Consider the following 24,945-nt stretch of genomic DNA (forward strand, 5'->3'; position numbering starts at 1 on the left):
GGGTGACCCTGGATGAAGGTAAACTCTTCCTTAGGTGGGAGCTGACTGGGGGCTCTTAGCTGAGTGAAGGTCCTGGCTGAAGGGGGCTCCTGGCTGAGGAGAGATCCTGATAGAGATCCTGACTGGCAGGAGACCCTGCCTGGGATGGGTATTGACTGAGGGGCTCCTGCCTGAGGAGAGATTCCACACAAAGCAAGCCCTGGCTGAGAAGGGACCCTGCCACAACGGGGGCTGGTTGGGGGCTCCTGGCTGAGAGGACAGCCCGGCCTAGGCGCAGGCCTTGGCTGAGGAGCTCTTCCCGGGCGAGGGGGCCACGACCGAGACGTGCCCCGGTTCTTAGGGGGAGTCCCGGCGGGGCCGGGTCCGAGTCCCCTACAAGCCCCGGCCTAGCCCGGCCTGCGACCGCGTCCAGGGCGCGGCGGGGGCGTGGCAGGACAGGAGGGGCGCGGCCAGTGAGGCGGGCGGGGCGCGGGGGAGCCGGGAAGGGCGGGGCGGCAGTCGGGCGGCAGCCGCGGCCGGGGCGGGAGCGGCGGCAGCGCGGGGTGGGTAGCGTCGCCCCGTGTTGCGGCATGTCCAAGACGCTGCGGAAGAAGCGGCACTGGCTGAGCAAGGTGCAGGAGTGCGTGGTGTCCTGGGGCGGCCCAGCGGGCCCCGACCCCGATCTGCTGCGCGGCGGCGCCGAGCGCGGCGAGTTCCCGTACCTGGCGGGCCGCCTGCCCGCGGGCGGCGAGGGCGCGCCGGGCCCCGCGCTGCTCTCGGGCAAGGCGCCGGCACCGGGGGACGTGCTGCTGGAGGTGAACGGTACCCCGGTGAGCGGCCTCACGCACCGCGACACGTTGGCCGTGGTGCGGCACTTCAGGGAGCCCGTGCGCCTCAAGACCGTGCGCCCAGGTGAGCGCCCTCCGCCGCCGAGCTGGACCGGGGCCCTCCCGCCGCCGCCCAGCCGGCCGCGCGTAGGCCCGGCCGCGCCGGCGCCCTGCGGGGCGGCGGGAGGGCCGCGGCGGGAAGCGGTGCCCGGAGGGAACCGGGGGGAAACCGGGGCGCGGGTGCCGCGCTGGGAAAGTTTCCGCGGGTTCGGGAAGGCGCCGCTGCCGAGGGGGGCGATGCGGAGGAGGAGGCGGTCCCGCAGTCCCGGGGCGGCCCCGGGACGGTGCTCGCTCCCCCGGCCCGTCTCGGTGGCCTCTCCCGAGGGTCCGCTCCCCGCCCGGAATGCTCGGCTTCGCGCCGCTGCGATGCGGTGTTGGCACGGGTGTGACCCTCGCGGGGCTCCGGGTGACTCAGTGGCCCCCGGAGGTTCCGGTCCCCACGTCCTCCTCTCGGAGGTGCAGGTGGTGTTTTCCATGATGTTTATATAATCCGCTGCTTGCAGAGGTCGAGGGCGAGTGGGGAATGGCCGGGATGGAACACCAGGGTGCCATCGCTCCGTCCTGTTGGTTTCCCATTTGGCAAAGACAAAAGCCCCGAGAACAAACTCCGACTGTTCTTTTTTTCATAGATTTCTATTATTGTTAAGTACACTTCAATTAACTAACGCTTGTAGTAAAATCATATGTATTAACGTGCCTGTTAAATGTCAAATTAATGCTGAATAGTGGCACCTGCAGCCACATGAGTTAATTCATGAACTACAGACGTACCTACCGTTTTCTCGATAAGGCAATCCAGGTGTGAGCCTACTGCCTTATGAGAAAGTGTCTTGGGAAAAACCAGTTTTCTCTGAATCCTGATGGATATCAGTATTTCTGTGACGGGGGTCTGTAATATTTCTCATAGAGTTTCTCTGCTGAACACTTGTCTTGTTCTTCTTTTGTAACTGCTGGGTGCTATTTGACTTCATGTAATACGTATTTTAAGTCGGGTTTTCTTTGTTTGACCACTAATGAAAAGTCATCTTTCATATAGAGACTGTGCTGTTGGTCCTGATTCATATAACTTGCTGAATTAAAACAACAAAGCAAAAAAATTAAAACAGACACACATCTTAAAAGCACCTACAGAAGCGTGGGAAGTTTTGAAAGAGGTCTTGATTTACAAAATTGGAAATCCTTTCTGAAGGGGGAAAACAGAAAAGAACAAACAGCTGCAAGTTAGATGTGAATTAGGAGGATTTAAAAAAAGAGGGACAAATTGTTAAATATAGAAAATAATCTCTTTTTTAAAGAAAAAGCTTGGGGAAGATGAAACTCTAGTTCAAAGGGATTTCTTGTATTTACTGTGGAGGGAAATAGGCATATTCTTGTGCTGGGAATTTCCATAACAGAGATGTCAAACTGGCGGAAAATATTTAGAAGAAATTGCTGCAATTAACAGTAGAAAATGGCAAGAGCCAGATGATGTTCACGAGGACTTCCAGGTGTCAAGTATTAACAGTAACGTGTTGTTACCTGTTCCTTAAATCCTGGGTGGTGTGGAAGGGGATAGGAGTGGGGAATATAGAGTACTGATTGGGAAAGGGTCCAGAAGATCAACAGAGGCTGACTGGTGATTCCAGCAAGTTGATTAAAATTTGAGTTAAGAAGGACAATATTGGGCATGTGAACCAATACCACCTAACGAGGAGAGTGGGCTGCTTTCACTGGCTGGTTTAATCAAATCTGAGTATTTTGGTGAGGTGGATTTTCTAGTAGGCTTTCAGTAAGGTATCAGTGACTTGGATGAGGCTCTTACTGAGCGAGCATGGTGTGGCAGTGTAGCTGCCAAAATACAAGAGCAGAATTCTCCTGTGGCTTAGTAACGGGTTAAATCAGAGGAATGGTTTTCTCAACAGAAGGAAACTGATGCTGGAGTCTTGTAAGGACCTGTGCTGTTTAGCATAGTCATCCAGAGCTTGTAAACCCAAGTCTGGTGAGTTGTACAAAGAGAAGTAGCATTTTTTTGCTGATTTTATATAACTTTTGGAATATATCAAACTGAATCTTCAGATCCAGCAATTTTCCCCATACTGGAACATATTTACCACATCAGATGGTTTTTGTAGTAATTTTCTCTGTTAGATTTAGTGTCCTTAAGTATAGTATTTTAAAAGATACTGGGTTTTGGTTGTTTTTTGCAAGGCTGCCACAGCTGCTTAGTGGCAGTTTTTCAGTCAGGGTATATGTAATTAGAAAGTTGTTGACAAGGCATTCTCTGTGAAGACCTGTGGCTTTGAATTTGGCTTCCCTTGTGATCCAGAGCCATCCAAACCTGCCAGGTTTTGGAAGACATCTGGGAAGGTGCGTGGGGCTGTGTGAGTGGTTGAGGTGAATGGAGTGAGGGCCAGGAGCTGGTGGTCCCTGGTAGGCTCGTATTATGTCTGAATTCTCAAAGACATGTAATTGTGTTACTGCATTTCAAGGTTCTGTGTTTCGTGATTTTCCCCAGTCAAAACTCAACCCATCATTTGAAAGGCTCTGGAGTGCTCTGCCAGCAGACCTTTGTGTGCCCCACGGCTCTTCAGGCTTGCGTGCTATTGGGCCAGAAGTCTGAGGGGATTCTGTGTCAAGGGTTGACAGTGAGGAATGTGTCTCCTTGAATCTGAATTGTAAGGTGTTCGTAAGGTCTTGATGCTCACAGTCTGCCTCTGCATTTTAGAAGGGCAAATTTGGTGCTCCATCTTCCAGGTGAAGTCTGTGCAGGTGACCCGGTGGCCTTGAACAGCAGGATCTGGACTGCTTTAGTTCAAGTTGTAATGTAGTCAGTCCCTCATTAAAGGCAGTAACAGCTTTAGTTGACAGCAGTAAAATCTGTCTGTGATACTTCTTGCAAGCTCACAGAAAATTTAAAATGGAAATTTCAGGATGCTGTTTAGGCTTGTTTGATAAGACACTTGAAGGATATGAATGTTAATTTGAACGCCATCTGTTAACTGCACATCACAAACAATGGACCATTTTGTTGATGAAGAAATTTGTCCTTCCTATTCTTGTTCTGTCTTTATTACAGAATTACTGAATCAGCTAGGTTGGAAAAGACCTTTGAGATCATCAAGTCCAACCTATGACCTAACACCACCTTGTCAACCAATGCCATGGCACTAAGTGCCATGTCCACTCTTTTCTTAAACACCTCCAGGGACGGTGACTCCACCACCTCCTTGGGCAGCCCATTCCAATGCCCAGTCACCCGTTCTGTGAAGAACTTCTTCCTAATGTCCAACCCAGTTAGCCAAGAAGGGAGAACAGGACCAGGGGTGAGTATTGTGTCCCACGTGAGGATGGCCTCAGGTGTGTGCCAACTAGCCAGAAAATCCACGGGTCCAGTATCAGTAGGGATTGACTTAGCAAAGTCTGTGGAAGGCCAGTGTTGAGCTCTCTGCCAGTGGCATTTGGGACTGATGCTGGGATCTGAGCTGTCTAAATAAAACTTAAATTCTAGATGAACCTTGAGATGATAACCATACCTCTGTTTGCGTATAGCTCATCATCTTGGTCAGATGAGCAAAGCAGCCATACACAAAGCTAGGGCAGCTTGTGCAGTGGGATATCTGTATGGATGTGCACGCAAGCTGTCAGGGGCCAGCTCATCCTAATGAGTCCATTTGTATTTTAGCCATGCTTGGGAAATGCTGGTTTTCAGCTAATTGCCTGCTTACATGCATTCAAACAACGGCTGCTGTGTGTTCAAGGACCTTCCCTGTCCAGTGTTACTTGGATTAGGGCATTAGCCTTGTAACTGGCTGGTGCTACTGCAGGGTCTTCTATTTCCATTAGGGAAATAGAATGTTCTAGTCAGATCCATGGTAGTTGAGTGCTAAGTTCATCCTCTGTAGGTACTTACTTTCCTTCCCGTACGTGAAAGGAACCTACAAGAAAAAAGGGTATTTTTAGAAGCACAAGTAGTGATAGGACAAAAGGGAATGGATTCAAGCTGAAGGAGAGTAGGTTTAGATTAGATATTAGGAAAAAATTCTTTACTGTGAAGCTGGTGAGGCACTGAAACAAGTTGTCCAGAGAAGCTGTGGCTGCCCCATCCCTGGAAGTGTTCCGTGCCAGGTTGGACAGCGCTTGGAGAAATGCGGTTTAGTGGAAGGTGTCCCTGCCCATGGCAGGGCACAGAATTTTGATGGTCTTAAAGGTTCCTTCCAACCCAAACCAGTCTGTGTTTCTGTGATTGCATAAAATCAATGGCTGCATGAATATTCAGGGCCCTGAGCAACCTGATCTAGTGGTGGCATCACTGCCTGTGGCGGGGGATTGAAGCTGGATGGTCTTTAAGGTCCCTTCTGACATAAACCATTTGAGGATGATGATACTGTGATGATTCAGAATTAGGCAGAAAGCTGTTTGTATGTGCAAATGAGAGTGCTAAAATACTCATCAGTGCAACCTTGAGTGCCTTCTTTCTTCATAGCAGCATGGTAGCCAAAATACATCAAAACTAGACTGCAGACTTAAAAGTAAGAAATTCTTGATATCTACAAGTTCCTCTTTGTGCAGGCTGAGGTGCCGGATACTATGTAGGAAGGAATGTGTTCTCCTTCCAGACTAAGGAGCATCGATGAATACAGCTACTCTGTGGCAATTATTACGGTTTCCTGGCCACTATAAGGAGGATCTGGGAGGAAATGGGCAGAGTCTTACAGCTCTTCCACTCGAGAAATGTTTCCAGAGCACATAGTTTGGTCCCTTGGTTTTGGAGCAAATGCATGTTGGCTCCATTGTGTCAAAAGTGATCTTTAGTCAAAAAAAAATGCAGCAAGATGTAAAAGGACTAAAAGTCTTCTTCGGACTAACTTTTTTTTCAGTGCTCCTGAAGCTATTAAACCATGATTTCCTATAGATTTGTTTCAGAGTTGACGTTCACTCATGGCCGGAGCCCTTCCTCTGGCTGGGGCATTTATTCCGTGTCTCCGGTCAGGATTGCCTGGCCTCTGGTAAGTGTCAGTTTGTGCTTTGATTTTTTTTTTTTTCCGGTGGGATGTGTGGGGGACATCTCAGCTCATACTGACAGAGCTGATGGGATCTTTTTCTGGTCCTTCGTGCGGTTTCCAGTTGGTTCAGTACACCCCACTCCAAAGCTGATGTCTCTTGCTGCTCTGTGTGCACTCAACCATTGTCTGCAGTTTTGTGATGTGACACTTCTAAGTGCCTCAGATCTATTGCTTTATTTGAATTACATTACACTAGTGCAGAGGATGAGAGGATTGACGGGTGGATGTACTCATACCTAACTGATTTTTTGTGAGTCTGTCACCTTACCTTCCCAAAGAGCTTTCCTGATCAAAATCTAATACAAGCTTACAAGAAGACAACTTGTTGCTGGATGCATTTTTTCACATGACTGCAATGGATCCCTAATGCCTCCGGTACCAGCAGGAGTTAATGGGAATGTTATGACTTGGTTTGTGCATGGTGGGGGAGGTCCCTTCTCTGAAGCAGAGTGAATGAAAATGGTGACAGATCCAGTGACTCAGAGCGGGATTCAGCACTTGAGATACAATATTCGAAGCTGAGTATCTGAGGTTCATTTACATTTCCTCTTATGCTTGAGGTAGGTACAAAGGGGGTACCCTACATGAGGGGGTAAACATTTGCATGTTCGCAGTTAAGGCAGAGAGGAGGGCGAGCCGCCCTCCCTGGCTGTTTCCACAAAATCGGATGAATTCTAAACGTGCCACGTTGAAACAGAGATCAGAGTACATACACTAGGATGATTTTGCCTCTCAGAGGGAAGGCTTTACCCTAGTTCTGTGTTTCTGTGGAAGCTGGCAGCGGTCCAGCTCCATGGTGTAATAGAGGAACGTGTTAGTTGGGAAGCCTGAGGAGCTGCGCATCCGTCTTGGGTCCCTCAGCCCTTGCTGGGTGTTGGGCAGAGGCTACTGGGTGCTGCTGTGGAAAACTGCCCTCCCTGCTTGAGAGTTAATGGGGAACCGACCCATTCTGTACTGCAGAGGAAAGGTTGAGTCATTTGACTGTACTACGAAAAGCCCAGAGCATACAGGTCTGCTGTAATGAATGGGGGTATCCCAATTTCATCAAACGATGCTGTCTTGAAAAAGAAAACTGATGGGGAAATGCTTTCTGCTGGAGGTTGTCTCTCTAAAACTGCCCTGTTTCAGTTTGGGAGTTGCCTTGCACAAAAAGCTGTGAGCTTGCATCTTAAATGTATGGATGCAAAGGACTATCAAGAGCTAATACCACTGGATATTAGGATGTTCATGTAATTTATAATCTTGCTTCTAATATTCCTTTTTATATAAATGTACTCTTGGCACAGACCTTATTGCCTTTCCCTTTCACATACTTCCTTGTTTAAATTTTGCTGCGATGAGTGCTGTGGTAATGATGGCACCAGAAACGCCCACTAATGATTCTGCTCTTTCTTGGTGTGGTCATTTCAGATGATAACAAGGCCTCATGTGGCTTTTGCGACTAATTTGTACTTTTTTGTTCCCTTCAGGAGAACCATTCTCTTCCCTGTTTCGATCCCTGATGTCTCTCAGGAGAGACCCTGTAGGATAGTGCATTTATCTGGAGCTGGTGGCAGGGCAGGTGGTGCTGTCTGTGTTCTTCTCCAAATCCACCTCTTCATGTTCCCTGTTTTAGGGGAATCATATTTTCACTGGGACTGTACAGTCAAGCACTTGTATTCCAGATATTCCTGGAAATAACTTCCTTTATGCAGGTAGACAGTTTTGATTGAAATACTTCCATATATGTTTACGTTGGGTTTTTACTAAGCCCCTACCAACCTTAGGTGTCCATGCCAGCACAGACCTTGCTTAAAATCCCTGAAGTGTAATTTTGCTGCTACTCTGCAATGGCAGGAGGTTTTTTATTTTTTCTCTGTGAATGAAGCCAAGAATGAAATAAAGATGAACCTTTATTAGAAGTCATGATTTCAACAGCAGATTTCGTCTCCATGATTTTTGTCTAGGTATGACTCTTCAGTTCTTGGCTGGCCTTAATGGAATGCTAGTCAGTTGTAGAAAATGGCCGGGTTTTATCTCCGAAGATACAATATCCTTAATTTTTTAAAGGAAGTTTCATTTTGCTTTGATAAAACAAAGACACTTTGAAACTAAACTGTCTTTTTGGAAACTTCCTAAACTAAACAAGTGGTGCTCATATAACTTCCTATGCACTGTCCTCCTTTACTATTGAAGCATCTGCTTCAAGTTATTTTTCAGCTGCAAAACTTAAAAAAAAAAAAAAAAAGAATCTTAAAATGTGACAAGGATTGTACATTCAAATTGACAGGTGCAAAAATTACTCTAGTTTTCATTGTTGCTCTGTTTTAAGATCTTTAAAGCCGTACTTCTGTTTCTTGTTTTTAATTCACAATGCTTCCTTTTAAGAAATACCTTGTTGCATTCATGGGCTGTTAGTTAAATTGCTTCTTGTTTCCTGAATGGGAACAATTTTCTTCTTCAAAGCAACCGTATTCTTGAGAGTACTAGATTTGGATTCAGAAAAATAGGAGCTCTTTGTATTTGCGAGTAAATTCCTTACGTAGTCCTGCTGAACAGAAGGCAAGGGGAAGCATGCAATAGGAAGGTTGCAGACTTGGATTGTTCTGCTACATTGTCACAAAAATCAGAATTCTTAGTAATTTGCCAGCTCAGTTGTTAATTGATGTTTGAATTTGTGTTAAATTGATCTTTTTTTGGGCCCTTTGTGGGTCATGATGGGAATGGGATCTTTTCCCAGGTGCTATTTCAGCAGCAGTTGGATATGATGGCTTCCAGTCTGATCAGCTTTAAAAGCAGGAGCAATTACTTTGGGTGGAAAGGGTAGTATCTTAGGAAGGGTGTTTGTCAAGCAGACAGTAAAGGCACTAATGGTGACAAGGGGGTTGTAAAACCTGTGTAAAGCTGTCCCCAGTTGTTTAAGGTGCAGATGCAAGTAGTTACACACAGCCATTTTCTGTCATTAGTCCAGGTGCAGCTTTCAATATGAAACACAATTGCAGCAATCTTTTGTTCAGGCTTATATCACTGTGCTTATGCAACCTGTTAACGTAATGGTTTTATGTTGAAATGTGATTCTGTTTGCAAAGCACACCCAGGTCTTTAGTTGTAACTGTGGGCTCTCTCTGACAGGAAGCTTTTAAAGTGTGTTCTCAGGGCTACGTTTAAGAAAGCTTGCTTAAAGCTACTTTTCAATATGTATGATTCTCAAGCCTGTAATTTTTTATGAATCGGTGATTGCTCTCAGTTGAATGCAACTTCTTCAAATTGAAAATCACTAGTGTGTTTACTATCCATCCTCTATTGCTCTTCACTTGCTGAATAGTGTAGTTCATATAGCTTGATCCATTGTAAATGGTTTTCCTGAGATACAGTTAAAAAGTGAAATAATTTACGTTCTGAATTGCCATGTCTCTTCAGTTACTTGTTAAAAAAAAAAAGTAAAGCTTGAATTGTAGCTCTGTCAGATTATGGTGCACTTGAATAGTGGTTCTTACTGTGTTCTGCTTCAGTGCTGTTTCATTATTGCCTTTGCTAATAAATACAATCAACCTGGCAGCTGGCGACTGATGAATATGGATTGGGGGTGCTCTATAAACATCAGAAGTATTCTGGGTTTTGGAGTCTGGAAATGCATTTTCCATCAGCACGGTAATGATGTATTCTTTCAAAAAGGTGGTAGAGGCAATTAACAAAGTTAATGTGATCGTGTGAATTGTCTGTTAGTGTTTCTCTTCTTACACCCACTGCATTTGGAGCTAGTGAAGATGAAATCCAGACTGGTTTGCCCTGATGTGAGAACCTAACAAAATCTGACTACAACCACAGTTGTAGTTGTACAAAACTGGGTTGGTTTGGTAGTGCTGGGACTATCCAGGACTGCACTGGTGGGAGAAGCTGGAACCACCACTGTGTCTCTGCTGTGGCACAGGTGTCTGAGTATCAGGGAGTACTTTGAGGATGACATTGACCTTATGTCAATGAAACAGAAGTAGAGGAGATGTGAAGAAAGATATCACCAGCCTGGAAAAACTCCTGTGTGGTGATCCAGAGGTGGAATTACAACACAAAGGAAATAAGTGGGGGTATGCAGGAACAGCACAAAAGACCAGGATTAGGAGTTTGTTGCTCTGCTCTCACAGCACAAATACCAGGCTATAGCCCACAGAAGGCAATTCATGATAGCAGGAAACGTCTTTAGGCGTGTGATGTGCAGAGGCCATCCCTGGGGTTGGGTTCAGCAAGGTTCAGTTGTTACTTGAACTTTCCTTGTAGCACTTAAAATTCTAGTGCCTTGTACTTGCTGATTAATAACTCTGTGTAGGAAGGCACAGATGTTCAGGGCTTTTCCCGTTTGGTTCCAGTACACTTTTGCACTGGCGACATGGAAATGCTTCCCTCTTGTGCTGGATGTTATTTACAGCTTTATCTTTTTGTCAGCTGAGTAGGAGCTGCTCTGGGAGGGAAGTTCAAGGGTATTTCCAGCTCAAGACCCAAACCTACACATGAGCTTACAGGTGATGTTATTTCTGCGCTCCTGTTGGCACTATGGAGGGGCCCTGGAGCACAAGACAAGTTGTCACAATGCTCTCAACGGCTTTTGCGAGATATTTACTATGGTAGAAAGATTAACATGAAATATTCAAATGAATAAGGCCACTCAGCCACCCAAACAAAGCGACAGTGAAATGTTCCCAATGTGGTACCTTATAGCTGAGCAGACATATGTAACTTTTCTCTTAAGCTCCTCTTAAATTCCATATCAACAAAGTGACAGGAGATTTAGAGATTTATGCTATAAACCCAAATCTCATTTTGAATCTGAACACTTCAAAGGCGTTAAAAGGCATCCTTGGCTGTGGAAGACCCACATATTCTGAAACATTTTGCAGAACAAAAAAAACACACCACAGAGTACAGCATAAATAACATTCACTCCACTGCATTTATTTGCTATTCTGATGAACATTACAAGTCCTGCCCTAATTAATTCCTTTAAGTACTAGCAGCTTCTCCTAATGAGCAGTAATTAAACTTTTCCAGCATCTCTACCTTCACCAGAGAAAAGTAATTACTCACTGCTGCCCTACAGAGAGGGAAATAAAATCCACAGGATTAGGTTTTTTTAGACTGAGTAAGTAGGGCAGAGAGGAAAGCCTGCAATTTAGAGGCAAGTTGTGTAGTCGGTAATTCCACAACATGAGCAGTACTTCAGGCCTTGGATTGAGTAGAACTGTTTTCCTGCTGCCTGTAAATAAACCACTAAATAGGGTTTAATAATAGTACCCAGGTCTGTCAAGGACATAACTATTTGCCTTTTTCAAAGTGTGTAAGAGGACACAGCACAAGCTATGACCTCAGCTGTTCTGCATGGTTTAACCCCCAGCTGCACACACCCATCCACAGTTCATACCTTATCTAGCAGGGAATACATTTAAAAAATATTTTAGTTGTATTATGGCATATTATTGCCACGTAAAACAAAAAGTACATGCATAAGTGGCATCTGGCTACGTCAGATCTTAAGTCACGGGACCATAGAATCATCATAGAGTAGTCCGGGTTAGAACAATTTTTATTAAAAATATGGGGGTTTTTTTAACAGGGACCAGCTCTCGCTATAGAAGAAAACCACAGCAATTTTGTTGTCAAACTTATGAGTATTTTTTGTATATGCCAAACACAATTCATTGAAGCTCACATTCCAGACATCATCTTCCAAGGAAGCACTGTCAACTAGAAGGAAAGCCAAGGCAATACATCTCTCAATATATTCCTTAGCACTGGAACACCACATTTGACTACTTACTGGTACTTCCCCTCGATGTACTCACAGTACCAAGCAGTTTTCACAAACAAGTCCTCCCTGCACCAGAGCATTTCCAATCTAATCTCACTGCAAAGAAGATTAGTGAATTTACTGAGTGATAAGTTGCAGCAATGGAGGTAAAAATACTTCCCTGGCACTTTTGGTCAGCTGATTTTTGAGGAATTCTTTAGACCAATAAGGAATGAAACAAGCCATTAAACGTAATTCCCTGGGATTTATACAGGGCTCTGCCTCTCTCTTATGTAACAGGATTCTGAAATTCCTCCACTGTCCCCCCCATAAGTACATGCATTAGGAGGAAATCATTTCTACAAACCTAAAACTTTAGGGCTTAGTTATTTCCTAATAGTTCCGTGGTTTTAGAGGAAATAAACTGGATGTTAATCCTCTTGCATTTAATGAGTAGTACCAGCATACTCTGCTGCTTTTTGCTGCAACACGCATGGCAAACCTGGTGTATAACCAAAGCAAAGTTGCATCTCCTGGCGATGAAACCTCAAAGAGAGGGATGACTTAAGTGGTTTGGGTGTTATTGTTGTCTATTTGGGAAAAAAATTGTGTCAAAATAATTTTTAAATCCACAGAATTAAAATCATAGAAAAATTCCATGGATTTTTCACAGAAATCACTTCGTACAGGAGGGAAGTACTTAATCAGCATATCAATTTACCCCAAGTTCAAATTATTTGTCAGTGGGTTTATGCTTTGCTTTTTAATGATGTCAGCAAAAGAAGAAGTAAGTTACATACATGCACCTCTATACTCAGCTGCAGGACAGAGCTGGTAGGCAAAACCATCTGCACAAACACCAGAAACGTGCCAGACACAGCACATGGCCCACGCTTCTGCTTCAGTTACACTTCTGCTGTGATCTTCCAAAAAACTCTTGCAGGGGAAAAGAAATCTTATATGAAAACAGGCACTTGTGCTTTTGTGTTTCAGTTAGTTTTTAAGAGAGTGATTTTCCTGCCCAGAATAAGTTTTATGCTGAACATCCCTCCCCTGCTGCATGTTTTGTGTCCAGAATCCACAGTGTACACCCAAAACACCATGCATGCTTTTTCCTGAAGTTTGGCTAAACTACAGCAACTAAACTACTACGGAAGAGATACAATACTTTTAAAGGGGTTACTGAACTAGACAGCAAACCACCCAGTCATCTAAAGATCACATAGAATCCCAAAAGTTTGGGTCAGAAGGGACCTTAAAGCTCATCCAGCTCCACCCCCTGCCACTAGACCAGACTGCTCAAATACATACTTCATTTTTTAATCTTTTGGTTAACTTCGTTAAAAACATGACACAAAGAAAAGCACAAAGTTGCCTATCAGTTGCTTCGTCTATTTCATTAAAGCTTTTACTAACAGTCTTAGCCACCACAGGAATTTAATTCTCAATGACTCATGAGACTACATTCTTTACACTTAAAACCAAATCAGGTATTTTTTTTCTTAGAATACCAAGAATTAAAACTCGTTTAATTATTTGGATTCACCCAGTTGCCTGATTTCATGAGCTATGACAGACATATTTGCAAATACTCTAAGACCTACTCAAATATCTTAAACTGCTTATTTTAAATTTCTTTCTGGGGACGTGTTTGGTCATTGACCAGAAGCTGCAGCGCTGTCAGACACCCTGCAGCAGCGGGTCCCAGCTTGAGGCCGCGGAAGACTGAGATGCCCCAAGTGACTCCCACGGTGTTAATGAAATGTTTAGGAGGAGCAGGCAGATTTCAAGCTCAGCTGGGCACACCTGGAGAGGCAGAGGTGTCTGTAGGTGCAGGGCCTCCACCTGTCTGGCACTGGAGCTGGCAATTGCCTCCTAAAGAAGCATTGGAAACTTTCGTGTTACTCCAGCAATTCCTTATCGGAAATACTGAGAACTGGAACTCTCTAGATACTGGAAACTCTGTTTGCTACCATACTGCGATTTGCATAGCTTTAATAGATTTTGCCCTTGCAACAGCCAGATTTTAGCACAAATTCTGTAACAAAATACAGGTGAGACAGGTGTGTCTGGTAGGAAGCAGGAAGTTACTGACTTTCTCTGGCCTTTACAGAGGGAGGGAACCTGGAATGAGCATGAAAACCGTTGTGTGGATGAGCCACTATTTAAACTGTGGTGTTGGACACTGCTTAAAATGGAGTTATTTTCATCAGGCATTGGCAGCTGTTTGGGGGCAGTTGAGGATGGGATCTTTGGGGTCTTCATTAACTTTTTCATCAGTCTGTATTTGTACACAAGTGTGGGTAGTGTGTCCACAGGGAAGTTCCAAAGTACTCAGAACTACCAATTGTTCTCTCAGTGAAAGTCTACTAAAAATAGGGTATTCTTCCATTCAGACATCAAAACCTGATCTGTAATGTGAAGTGTCATGCTGTAGGAATAGTAAAAGAGCTTTTACATGAGGAAGTTCTTTCGGTGAGCTGTTTCTTACAGTGGGTGAAATGCAGCAAAAAGAAAAAGGACTTGAATCACTTTCTGCTTTATTGAATTACCTTCGGGTGGCATAAAATTTGTTCTGAAATCCTTATTCATTGCCTTTTGGCAAATACATACTACTTTTTTTCTATTTGAACTATGTTCTTAAGAGGTCTGCTTCTCTTCCTGGTGTGCGGGCTGCAGAGATGTTGGATATTAAGGAAATGGCAAAGAGAAAAACAATGTTTTCAAAAAAACACCCAGTTCTTTGACAGAACTTTCTGTGTTATCTAAAGAATTTGAAACTGGGGCACAAGAACTGGATGCTCACTTCAGACTGCAATGATCTAGAAAGATTTAGCATTTGTTCTTACCTGTCAGTCTTAAGTTTTAAATGCAAAATGCAAGGCTTTTCTCAAATTCTAAATGCAAAGTGTGAGGCTTTCCTTATTCAACGAGTAAGTGGAAATAAAAATAAAATCTGCTTTTTGAAGTAACAGTGTGCATGTGGTTCAAACGCAGGACATTTGCCTGCAAACTTAGCTGGACCTCAGTACTGCGGCAAATTACGTTGAGAAGCAGAGGATATTTGGAATTTTGCTGTGCAAACACTATTCTTAACCTGCATGCTGGACTTGTGCTGGTATTTTTTAGAGTAACAAATGATGCAGTTGGCCCTCTCCGGTCAGACCCTCCTGGCACTGTAAACCTTCCGGGTGCCCAGCATGCTGGGCAGGTGAGGACGTACTGCACACACAGCACAGCCTTGGCTTCACCTGATTGCTCTGACAGTGCCTCTGGGAAAGCCTTGTTAGTCTCTTAATAAGAATTTAAACTGGCAGGTAAAGACAAGCTAATCTCTGTTTCATCCCTTGATTTATTTGAACAGCAAGATGTCTGGTTCCTTTTCTTTGCTATTGCTGTAGAGCTGCCAGTGGGGACTGAACAATGAATTTGGGAATTTTAATGGATTTATTCAGTAACAATTAAGTGCTTGCTATGTAATTGCTGCCTGATTCTGACTCAATATGAAGAATAAAATTAGGAAGGATCTTGACTACATTCCAATCACAGTTTTGTGAGATGATGACCATGGTTAGGACAGGTGCTTGCTGTCAGATTTACCTCATGTAATTCTTACGTTCGTAGGTGCAGGGTGGGTTTTCATCACACAGCTGAATGTTTTATTATATTGGTCAATTGATATATATCATATACTGGTATTCAGACAAAAATGTGGCCTTTTAAAACTCTTACCTTCAGGTTCTTACGTGTCCTGGAAGTAAGGAGAAAAGGGAATGTTTTAATAAGAACCATCTATTATGGGTAACAAGCTCTGTGCTCTAGTGATAGTAGAGCATTTCAGAGAGATTACTGCAGAACCTATATGGTCAGACAAGGATGACAGAAAAGGAATGATGCAATTAATACAGGAACAAACTCTGTGCTGTCAGTTTGGGTGTTCCTGTTGGGGTGCACAGCCATAGCTGTCTTCTGGTTGATGGCAAGTTGTGAACGGAAATTGGATTTGGCTTTGCCTTCAAAGCTGTCTCTTCATTTGAGGTGCTTTCTTACAAGGATTCCATTTCTGTGTCAGTCTTGAATTTAGTGAGCTCTTTAAGCAAATAGAAATGACTCCAGCCTTTGGAGACAGCTCTGTACAGACGGTGGCTGGCCGCTTTCCCGAGTGGAGTGCACCGCAGTCTGAGAGTTCTGAATGCATCGAAACTTCTGTTACTGTAACTGAGGACTTTCCATCTCATGACCCCAACATTATTATTTTGCTTACTACATACACGTTGTGCCAAACTTCGTTGGGCAAACATTAAATTATAGAATCACGGAATTGTTAAGGTTGGAAAAGAGCTTTAAGGTCACCAAGTCCAGCCATCAACCAGCACCACTAAACCATGTCCTCAAGTGCTAAATCAACATGTTTTTTAAACACCTCCAGGGATGGTGACTCTGGTAGTTCCCTGGGCAGTCTTAATTGAAACTGAAAGCAACTGGGTGCAAGTTAATCGCTGAATTCAATGACTTATCAGCCAGACAGTTGTTACAGACATCTGCTGGTGAGCAGTTGTTTGCTGCCCTGTTCTCTAGACTTTGATTCTTGTTCACTGCCGGAATGTTTATTTTGTCATTTATTGTACTTGGAGAAGGGCTAGTAGGTGTCTTTGAAGCTAGTCACGAGTGATCGTGCCATTTGTACCCTGACTACAGCCACGGCCCTGCAGGGCTTTCTAAACTCAGATGGTTAGGTTTTTGAAGTGTGTTTGTACATGGCTTATGCTGGAAATCATAGAGTGAATATGACTTTACTGGGGAGTTGTTGCCCGTGTTCTTTCTCTCTGCTTCGACTAGTTCTAGTTTCTCGTATAGCATAGCGGAAGAAATTTGCTCTGAAGTTAAAAATAATTGGAAGTATAGCTGTGGTGTTCCCCATGTGAAATGACCTCTCCATAGGTGAGTAAACACTGGTATGTGCCAGCTAGAACTGAATCCGCTATACAATTGACCACTGAAAGGGCAAGTTTGCTTTTAATGTTCAGTAAATTCTGATTATAAAAATCGAATTCATCCTTTTAATGAATAGGTTATCTGCCCTTTTTTAATCTGCCAGTCTCTTGAATGCAGATGTTCTGAACACTTTATTGCCAAAGTATTTCTTGAAAGAAGATCATCCTATTGCTGTTATATTGGCGTGGTTGTGTGCATGGCCAGGAATTGGACTTCATGATCCTTATTGGTCCCTTCCAGCTCAGGATATTCTATGATTCTATGAGTTGGTTATTAGCCTGAAGGTTTATGTTTTAATAGCTGTTGGTTACCAGCTTCTTTTTCCACATACTGACGTCCTCCGTTGAGACACTTCTGTTGGTAACTACAGATAGATAAGAAAAAGAAGAAATGCTGAGAAACAGATGTTGCAAGACCAAGTACCCAACTGTGTGCTAACAAAATGAATCTCACGGTGATTAGTTAACAATTCCTTGGCAGGCAGAGGCATATGTAAAACAGTAAACACATGGGGAAATAATAATATTAATTAAAAAAAAAAAAACAAACAAACGTTCTGAACTTAAAACATTGGCAGCATGAGTTCAGCCATCTGTGTTACTGAAGAGCTGACTGTATTGTGGTAAGTCACACCAAGGTCAGCTGGGCTGATTTTAGAACTGGTTTTAGACATGTTTTCCTGCAAACTGGTGATGAGGAGGGAGGTACATGGATTTTCAACTTAAATGCTGCGTCAGTAATGAGGAGGAGTCTGTCGTCCTCATTTGGCTGGGTTTGTTAGAAATTCCAATCACCGTGCCAAATAGTGAGGTGAGTGCCTCTGCCAGCTCTTTGAGTGAGATCTGGCTGTCAGTGGGATCCTGCACAGCTCCCAGACATGCTTTGGAGCTCATCAGTCAGCACCTCTGGTGCATTTGTGCCAGGTTGGCTGCTGTGACCTGGGTTCCTGCAGGGAAGGGCTGTGATGGGATGTGCCAGCACTGCCTGGGCAAGTCCAGCACGCTTGTACTTCACTAGAAAGCAGCTGGATCTCAGAGGCTGAGCAGTTCATCTCTGCTGACATCCAGCTCCTCACATGTGCACTCCTTGGAGAAAGCACTCTTCCACAGTTAATTGAAAATCCTGGGTTCCGTAACTAAAAATAAACCTTATTAAATGAATAGTGATGAAATAATAGGATATCCTGTGCAAGCAGAAAGAGAAATACCTTTCATTTTTAATACGATGTGATGATTAACTGAACGTGTATGGAAAATGGTCTTCTCTTACTTGATTACTTCAACAACGGCCTGTGATAAAGATTATAAATAGAAGCTTCTCTGCAAAATTGGGTTATAATAGAATCAGAGTTCATGGGTGTGACAGATCAACGTGGATCAACATCTCCGCTCTTTCTGGGATGCTGTGCTGTACACTGGTGTGCCCCTGGTCCTTGGGTGTTGCAGCAGACTGAGTAAAGCATCCCTTGGTGTAGAATTGCCGTGTGAACTGTGTGAGTCAGGCATTGACATTAGTCACGGCTGGTGCACATCTGGAGTTCCAGTGATTTGACTGCCCATGCTGTGCAGTGAGCCCGGGGGGGGGGTTGTGGATGTTTTCCAATTTAACTGCAAGATGTCTGTAATCAATACCACTGTGACACAGTACTTCAATGGGTTTGATCAGAGGAATGCTGGCCTGGCACATAGATCTTGGTGATTCCGGGTTCCTGGGAGTCCTTCCGAGTGTGGTGAGTAACAGCAGTGCAATCTGCAGCCTGAAGCATCAGCTCTCCCTTGGGAATGCTGCAGCCCACCCTCCAGCAGTGCTGGGATTCCCCAGGCTCCTTGAAAAGCCGGTTTCAGGAAACTCTAATTCCTTCATAAAAGTTGCATAATGACTCGTGTTTGTCAGAGCAGGAATTGCTCCTTAACCCTTGTGCTCTGGGGGTCTCTGTGCTGGTGGGACCTTGGGGGGGTCTCACAGGAAAGTGGAGTTGAGGAGCCACTAAAAAGCCCTTGGGTGACATTTCTGTGTGGGAATGATCTGTTACAAGAGGTGTTATACTTGCAGGCAGTTCGAAGCAGGGATGTTCGGGACGGGGCTGGCTTTTAAAAGCCCGATTTGTTGTGTAAATTAATGTATGGATCCAGCTACAATGGTCCACGTGCTGCTGCTCACTGACACAGCTAGAGGACACCTCTGCTGGGAACATTTTCCATTTTCTATGATGGATGGTCATCCCAGAGGTTTGTCTGCTCCAGGAAAACAGGCATGCAGCATCTTTGTCGATAGAGTATCTTTGTATCAGACTCCAGTTCTGCCAAACTCGAGACTGAAATAGGTTAGTGGGCCTAGAAATTATGCGGAGTGTAATTGCCTATCTTGCTTCCTATGGAAGGCAGGCTAAAAATAAACCTGTCTGTGATTTGCATAAATTCTATTCTGATCTGAACACTCGAAAAAAAAAAAAAAGAAAAAAAAAATGATCTTGGCATATGAACACATACCCTTCTGCTGGGAAAGCAGTGCCAAGTCCCAAGTAGATTAAATGGCTTGTGTAACAGAGAGCAGCTGCAAGGACATTTTTCTTTGGGGATGTCGCTGAAATGTGTCATTCTCTAGAGCTGCACGCTGCTTAAGCAATGAGATATGGTATGTTAGACATACGTCACAGCTGAAACGCTCTCCCTGGACAAACAGAAGGATTGGCAGCTTCTGCCAAACACTATGACAGGTTAACCTGCACAGGTACCCTGTGTGCGGTCCCTCGTTGTGGTGTGACATGGAATAATACTAAATGTCAGTAAGTTTGAATTTGCACGTAAGCTGGAGATTTCCAAAGGGAAACATTAATATTAGAACAGTTTGGGGACTCGAGTAACATTTTGTTCAGTTGGATATGTTAATTGTGCTTTCCAGACCAAATGGGTTTGTTTGCTGTCTCAGTAAATCATTTTCTCTAGTGTGAATAAATTAAAACCTCACATTGTAAATTATGGGAATGAATGGAAGATTGTTTATAAATTGGGAAAAACAAGCCATATTTAGCCCTAGGAAAATCATCTCCATTGTTCAGGTTACTTGTCTTTGTTTTGGTGCTCCACTTTTCAGTTAAGAGCAGAATAGATGATTTATGTATTATTGTAACCTGTGACAGCTACAGAGAACTCTACTTCATGGCTGTGAGCATCTGTATTTGACTTCACAGTACAAGTGTTGCAGTGACAGATACTACTTACTCGGAATAGCCTCTGTAGTGTGTTGAGCTGCACAGTGATTAAAACTCGGCAAGGCCCTGAGTGCATAATTAAGAAGTTTTAATAAAGTGCTATTATTAAAATGACTTTGTATTTTAATTTTTTTTAACGTGTTTGTGTATTACAAGTTCTGATTGTTGTTTTGACCCTTTAAATTGTTGTAACACCCTTTTAACATGTTTGAGCCCATTGGTGTGTTGCCATACGAGCGCCATCACTTGCATGGTGCTTTGAGTAGATCCTGATCAGAAAATGGCCTCAAGTTACAGCAGGGGCGGGGTTTAGATTAGGTATGAGGAAATTTTTTTTCATGGAAAGGGTTGTAAAGCTTTGGAACAGGCTGCCCAGGGAAGTGGTGGAGTCACCATCCCTGGAAGCATTCAAAAAAACGTGTGGATGTGGCACCTGAGTGGGTGCTGGTTGATGGTTGGACTTGATGACCTTAGAGGTCTTTTCCAACCTTAACAATTCCATATTCCATTCTGGTCAGCGTATTTGATTCATCTGCTGTTGTGGTGTCAAAAGCCTGTTTCCTCTTGTGCTTTATGTCCCTTTCTCACTTTGAGAGTCATAATTAGAGCTTGCAAATCACATTTGGTTTTTGTGAGGTGTTTCCCAGGCTGGGCTCAGTGATTTTTCCAGGCATCCCTGTAAATCCTTTTCTGTGTCTCAAACTTGACAGTGGCAGAGGCTCACAGGGTGCAGTTTACTGGATTCTTGTTCTTGATCATCACTGCTGACGCATCTGACTTGAAATGGAAATCATGGGCCAGTTTACCCCATTTTTGAAAATACAACAAATCTTTATAAATAGGCAAAACACCGTTAATCTGTTCAGTGTTTCTTCTCAAGAAAATATCAAATTAAAGAGAAGAAAGGAAAGTCTCCATATGTAATAAAAAAGGGCAAACTTCTCTTGTGGAACATTCTTTTGCATTTTTCTTCCCCACTGTTAAGCTGATGGAAATGGTTATGTTTGCATTTTATTTGAAACCCATTCATTATCTTAAATTACTTGAGTTCTGCTTATATCTCCTTCAGTGTCTGATCTTATATCAGAAACAGCTGCACAGGCCTTTGAGCCTTGCTGTTGTCCTGTTTAATAATGGAGTATTAAAATACTTGGCATTATCAGAGTAAACCCTGCTCACTGGTAATTCTCCTGACTGTATTCCCATGGTAATGGATTTTTGTGTGCGTGCAATGTATTACTGTAATCATATCTGATACTGGTGTGTGTGAAGCTGGAGTCTGAAAGTTGGAACTACTTTACTCAAAAGGATTTTCATTTTTAAAATCCTTAAGGTTGTAGGTAATTCATTAGGCTATGCAAATATTTTGCTGCCAGTGCAGGGCATAAAACCAACTTAAAATGCTGCCTTTCTGTGGAAGTCATGCACAGGCTGAGAATGTCTACAGATGTAACAAGATACAGAGAAGAAAAGTAGAGACCTGTGCTAGAACCATGTAACTGAGTAGTATTGCTGCCCGACATACGGGTTTCCAAATGCAGCTGGTCTCAATTTCCTATTTTTTCCTTAGTTCCGAAGTGGCGCATGACCCTGCTCTGCCATGTGCTGGTTGGGGATGCCCTGCGGAGACGTGGCCGTCTCCCAGGAGCAGATGGAAGGGAAGGGGCAGGCAGCTGCCCAAAGCTCTGCTGATGCTCTCCGTGCTCGGGATGTGTTCTGGCATGTGAGCTGAGTGCTTGTGCTTTTTGGTGGTTTTAAAAAACAAGCTGATTGTTGTTGGTTGTGGTTAGACCGGAGCTGCCCTTCGTGGGTGCAGGGGAGTGTCCCCCCACCCTGCCCATGGATACTCTGGAGCTGGCAGGGAAGTGAGCTCAGGGTAGGTGGCAGAAGGTTAAAAACCTCTTGGTTTCGCAGTGCTGGATCACAGAATCCCAGAATGGTTCAGGTTGAAAGGGACTTAAAGGATTGTCTCATTACATGGGCAGGGCAGGGACACCTTCCACTAGACCAGGTTGCTCCAAGCCCAGTCTAACCTGGCCTTGAACACTTTCAGGGACGGGGCAGTCACAGCTTCTCTGGACAACGTGTGACAGGGCCTCAGCACCCTCACAGGGAAGAATTCCTTCCCTCTGACAGTGGGAAGCCATTCCCCCTTGTCCTGTCACTCCGGGCTTATTCTTCACTTCCAAGCTTCAGTGGTTCTGGTGCATTTGTGAACAATGTCAAGTGCTAACTGGATACCAAGTGTTATTTTCATACACTGACCAAATGGCACTGACAACTCTAGCTAGATTTCTTTTTTTCATGGCAGATCAGGAACCCAGCCATGGATATTCACACTCTAGAGCCTTCTATTACAGTTGACTTTGCTGTTTCTGTACAGCCAAAACTGAAATCCTGGAGAGTTGCATCCAAGCTTCCACTGTTTACATTTCATATGTTGTCCCTTTCAGCTCCAAGTATATTTTGGAACAAACAGTGCATGATTTGCCAGTCCTTTTTGTGTTTCTCAAAGGTATTTTGGAGATGTGCCTTCCAAAAGGTATTTTAGTTGTCTTCAGAACTTGAAATGCTTTAATGATGGAAGTTCATGAGCAAACACAAAGTCATATTAGTTTTGCACAGGTTTACTAACAGTGGCCTGGTTTATTGGGAGAATCTTTCCAACCCTGTAAGATTTCAAGGAAACAGTACAGCTCAGGATGCTGGGATATTCAAGAATGTGGAGTGAGAAACTTTGTCTCTCTGAATCAGTCACCACCTTGACTGAGGATCTGAAGGCATTATCCTGTGAAGGATGCTGTTGGACACCTCTTAGTTAGTTTTTAGTAATGAGTGATCTGAATCTGAAGGCTTAAAAAGTCAAAATTCATAGTTATTGGTGGTTCTGGAGTCGATTTTGTGTTATTGACAAAAGTAAGAAGGCCCCTAAAGTCAATTGGGATGTACATTCTGTAATGAAGTTTGTGGTAACCTTATTTCTTAAATCCTCATTTCTTTCACTAGTACTGTAAACACCCTGCCAATATTTCGAGCACTCTGGTAAATGATTTATTAATACCGTAAGGCTTCTACCATAATTTCTGTAAATCAGACTATATTACCAAGAATTTATTGGATAGCATGTAGCAAACTATGAGTAAACAAGCCTTTCAACATAAACCTGTCTAATATTTCTCAGCTTTCAGGTAGTTAAGTGTGTTTGGTTTGATGGATTATTGTAGCTGTGAGGAGCCTTGAGATTTTTTCTGTGCAAGAGACTATGTAAACTCGTCCATGAATTGTTCTGCATCTACCATGTTAATGTAATTATGTGAATCTGACATACTTACCCTTTACTTTCTGTAAAATTGCAGGATGTCTGTAATGACACAGCCGTAGTTCAGCTACATGAAAGATGCTTAATTCAATTTTCTTCAAAGCAGACTGACACTAGTAACAGCCACTTAACAGCCTTTATTTCACAGCAGGGTAATCTGCAAATGCTCTGCACGATTATTTCTCTTCAGAACAAAGAAAGAAGGTTTGCTGTTGTAGTTGAAAGTTTAGGGTTGAGTTACTTAGAGGAATTAAATTCCTTCTTTGCTGCTTGGGCGGGCCCTGCTGCTCGTCAGGGGGTGCTCCTCCAGTCCTGCTTCCTTCCTTCTGTGATCATGTTCTGGGACTTCCCACCCACACCAGTTGATCTTGTGGTTACTCTATGCCTTGGAGTATTTGGTACGGGTTTGTAAAATGTAAATTACAAGTGGAGCTTGCCTCCAAACAAGCTGCAGTTTCTCAGGGAATGAACAGAAGTTAGCCTGAGTCCATAACGGGACCAGGATCTCTTTTCCCAGCTATTTTAGGAAAGTATTTATTAGTCTTCAGTATTTATTAGATGTGCAGTTCTTGGACATACTGCATTGAAAAAAGAGTGGGCAGGACAGCTGGAGAGAACACAGAGTGTGTCAGGTTCACCTGCAAAACTTTATCCCATTCTGAACCTCTCCTGCATCTGTCTCCCTAGGACAGTGGCATCCATCAGGAAGGTAATGACTTCCATATGGCTAATGTTTCCTAAATGTCTTTATGGTGCAATTAAAATGCACGGTAAAGTAAAGCAAGTGGATAGCAATGTCTTCCAAGCTTTGGGAAAGCTGAGATGTTCTTGTCAGGGCTGTGTACAAAAGCTCATCCCAAAGGAAGAATGGTGTAAAGGCCCTTCTCTCAAATCGTTCTTTGCCTGAACGTTTGATAATTTCTCAACTACCCCTTTTTCCTTATAATGTGTTTTCTCCAGATGCTGGAATAACAAGCGTGGGTGCAGCATGGCTTAATGAAAATGTTTTTGCTGTCCCTGTCTTCAGTCAAATATTCCCTGCAGACATTTAGTAGAGGAAAATTCACACAGCCTAGCAGGTTTTAGTGAGATTCTGTTAGTGAATGTTTGAAGGCTGTTGTTAAAAAGGAATTTAAAATACATTTTGAAAATATTTTCTCCTTACGGCCCCGTTCTCAATCGTCATACCTCCTTTGATACCTGTTCCCAAATAATGCAGCTTAGTTGTATCTGAACTCATCAGCTTCTTATCTTCAGGACCTCTCCTTCCTTCACCAAACAACTTTCCCAAGTCATTCCTGGGTTTGTCCCCTGCTGATAACAGCACTGTTAATTGTAGAAGAGTTTGGTTCTTTACGTGTGTTGGTCTGCCCTCAACCCAAGGCTTTGCAAATGATGCTGGGTTGAGGGAGGAGGTGAGAAGTCTGTCAGTATGGCCAGACCAGATTAACATATACTTTTGCTCTTCCTTCATGCTCTTTAATCATTCAAGGTTTTGGGTTTTTTTTCTTGTCTTTGTAAAATACATCATTGCCATTTCATATCGTAAAATGTACTGCTGATGTATTTGGCTTTTCTCCCACGTTTGTTCTAGGGAATCAAGTTTCATTCTTTACCTTGTCTGTTCTGTTCATTGTCAGGGAAGAATCTAGTATCCTGTGACAGATTGCTGGTTTCAGATAAATATTGCTACCTACCAGTGATACAGCAAATCAAGACACACTTACCAGAACCTGCCCACTTTGGAGAATCTC

General features: G+C 43.6%; 1 protein-coding gene across 3 annotated transcripts in view; it reads left to right on the top strand.

The window, feature by feature from the left end:
• Positions 1 to 498: 498 nt before the first annotated feature.
• The window catches only part of MAGI3 (membrane associated guanylate kinase, WW and PDZ domain containing 3), a 61,563-nt gene continuing 37,116 nt past the window's right edge, over positions 499 to 24,945 (top strand). For all 3 annotated transcript variants that reach the window (XM_042013352.1, XM_042013353.1, XM_042013354.1), the window contains exon 1: positions 499 to 891. In XM_042013352.1, the coding sequence (XP_041869286.1) occupies positions 570 to 891 (322 nt within the window). In that variant the 5' untranslated portion in view covers positions 499 to 569. The remainder of the gene's footprint in view (positions 892 to 24,945) is intronic.

This window comes from Corvus kubaryi, unplaced genomic scaffold (genome assembly GCF_017639235.1).
Source record: "Corvus kubaryi isolate FWS band 111438036 unplaced genomic scaffold, C.kubaryi_AGA036_p1.0 split1-37355, whole genome shotgun sequence".
NCBI lineage: Eukaryota > Metazoa > Chordata > Aves > Passeriformes > Corvidae > Corvus > Corvus kubaryi.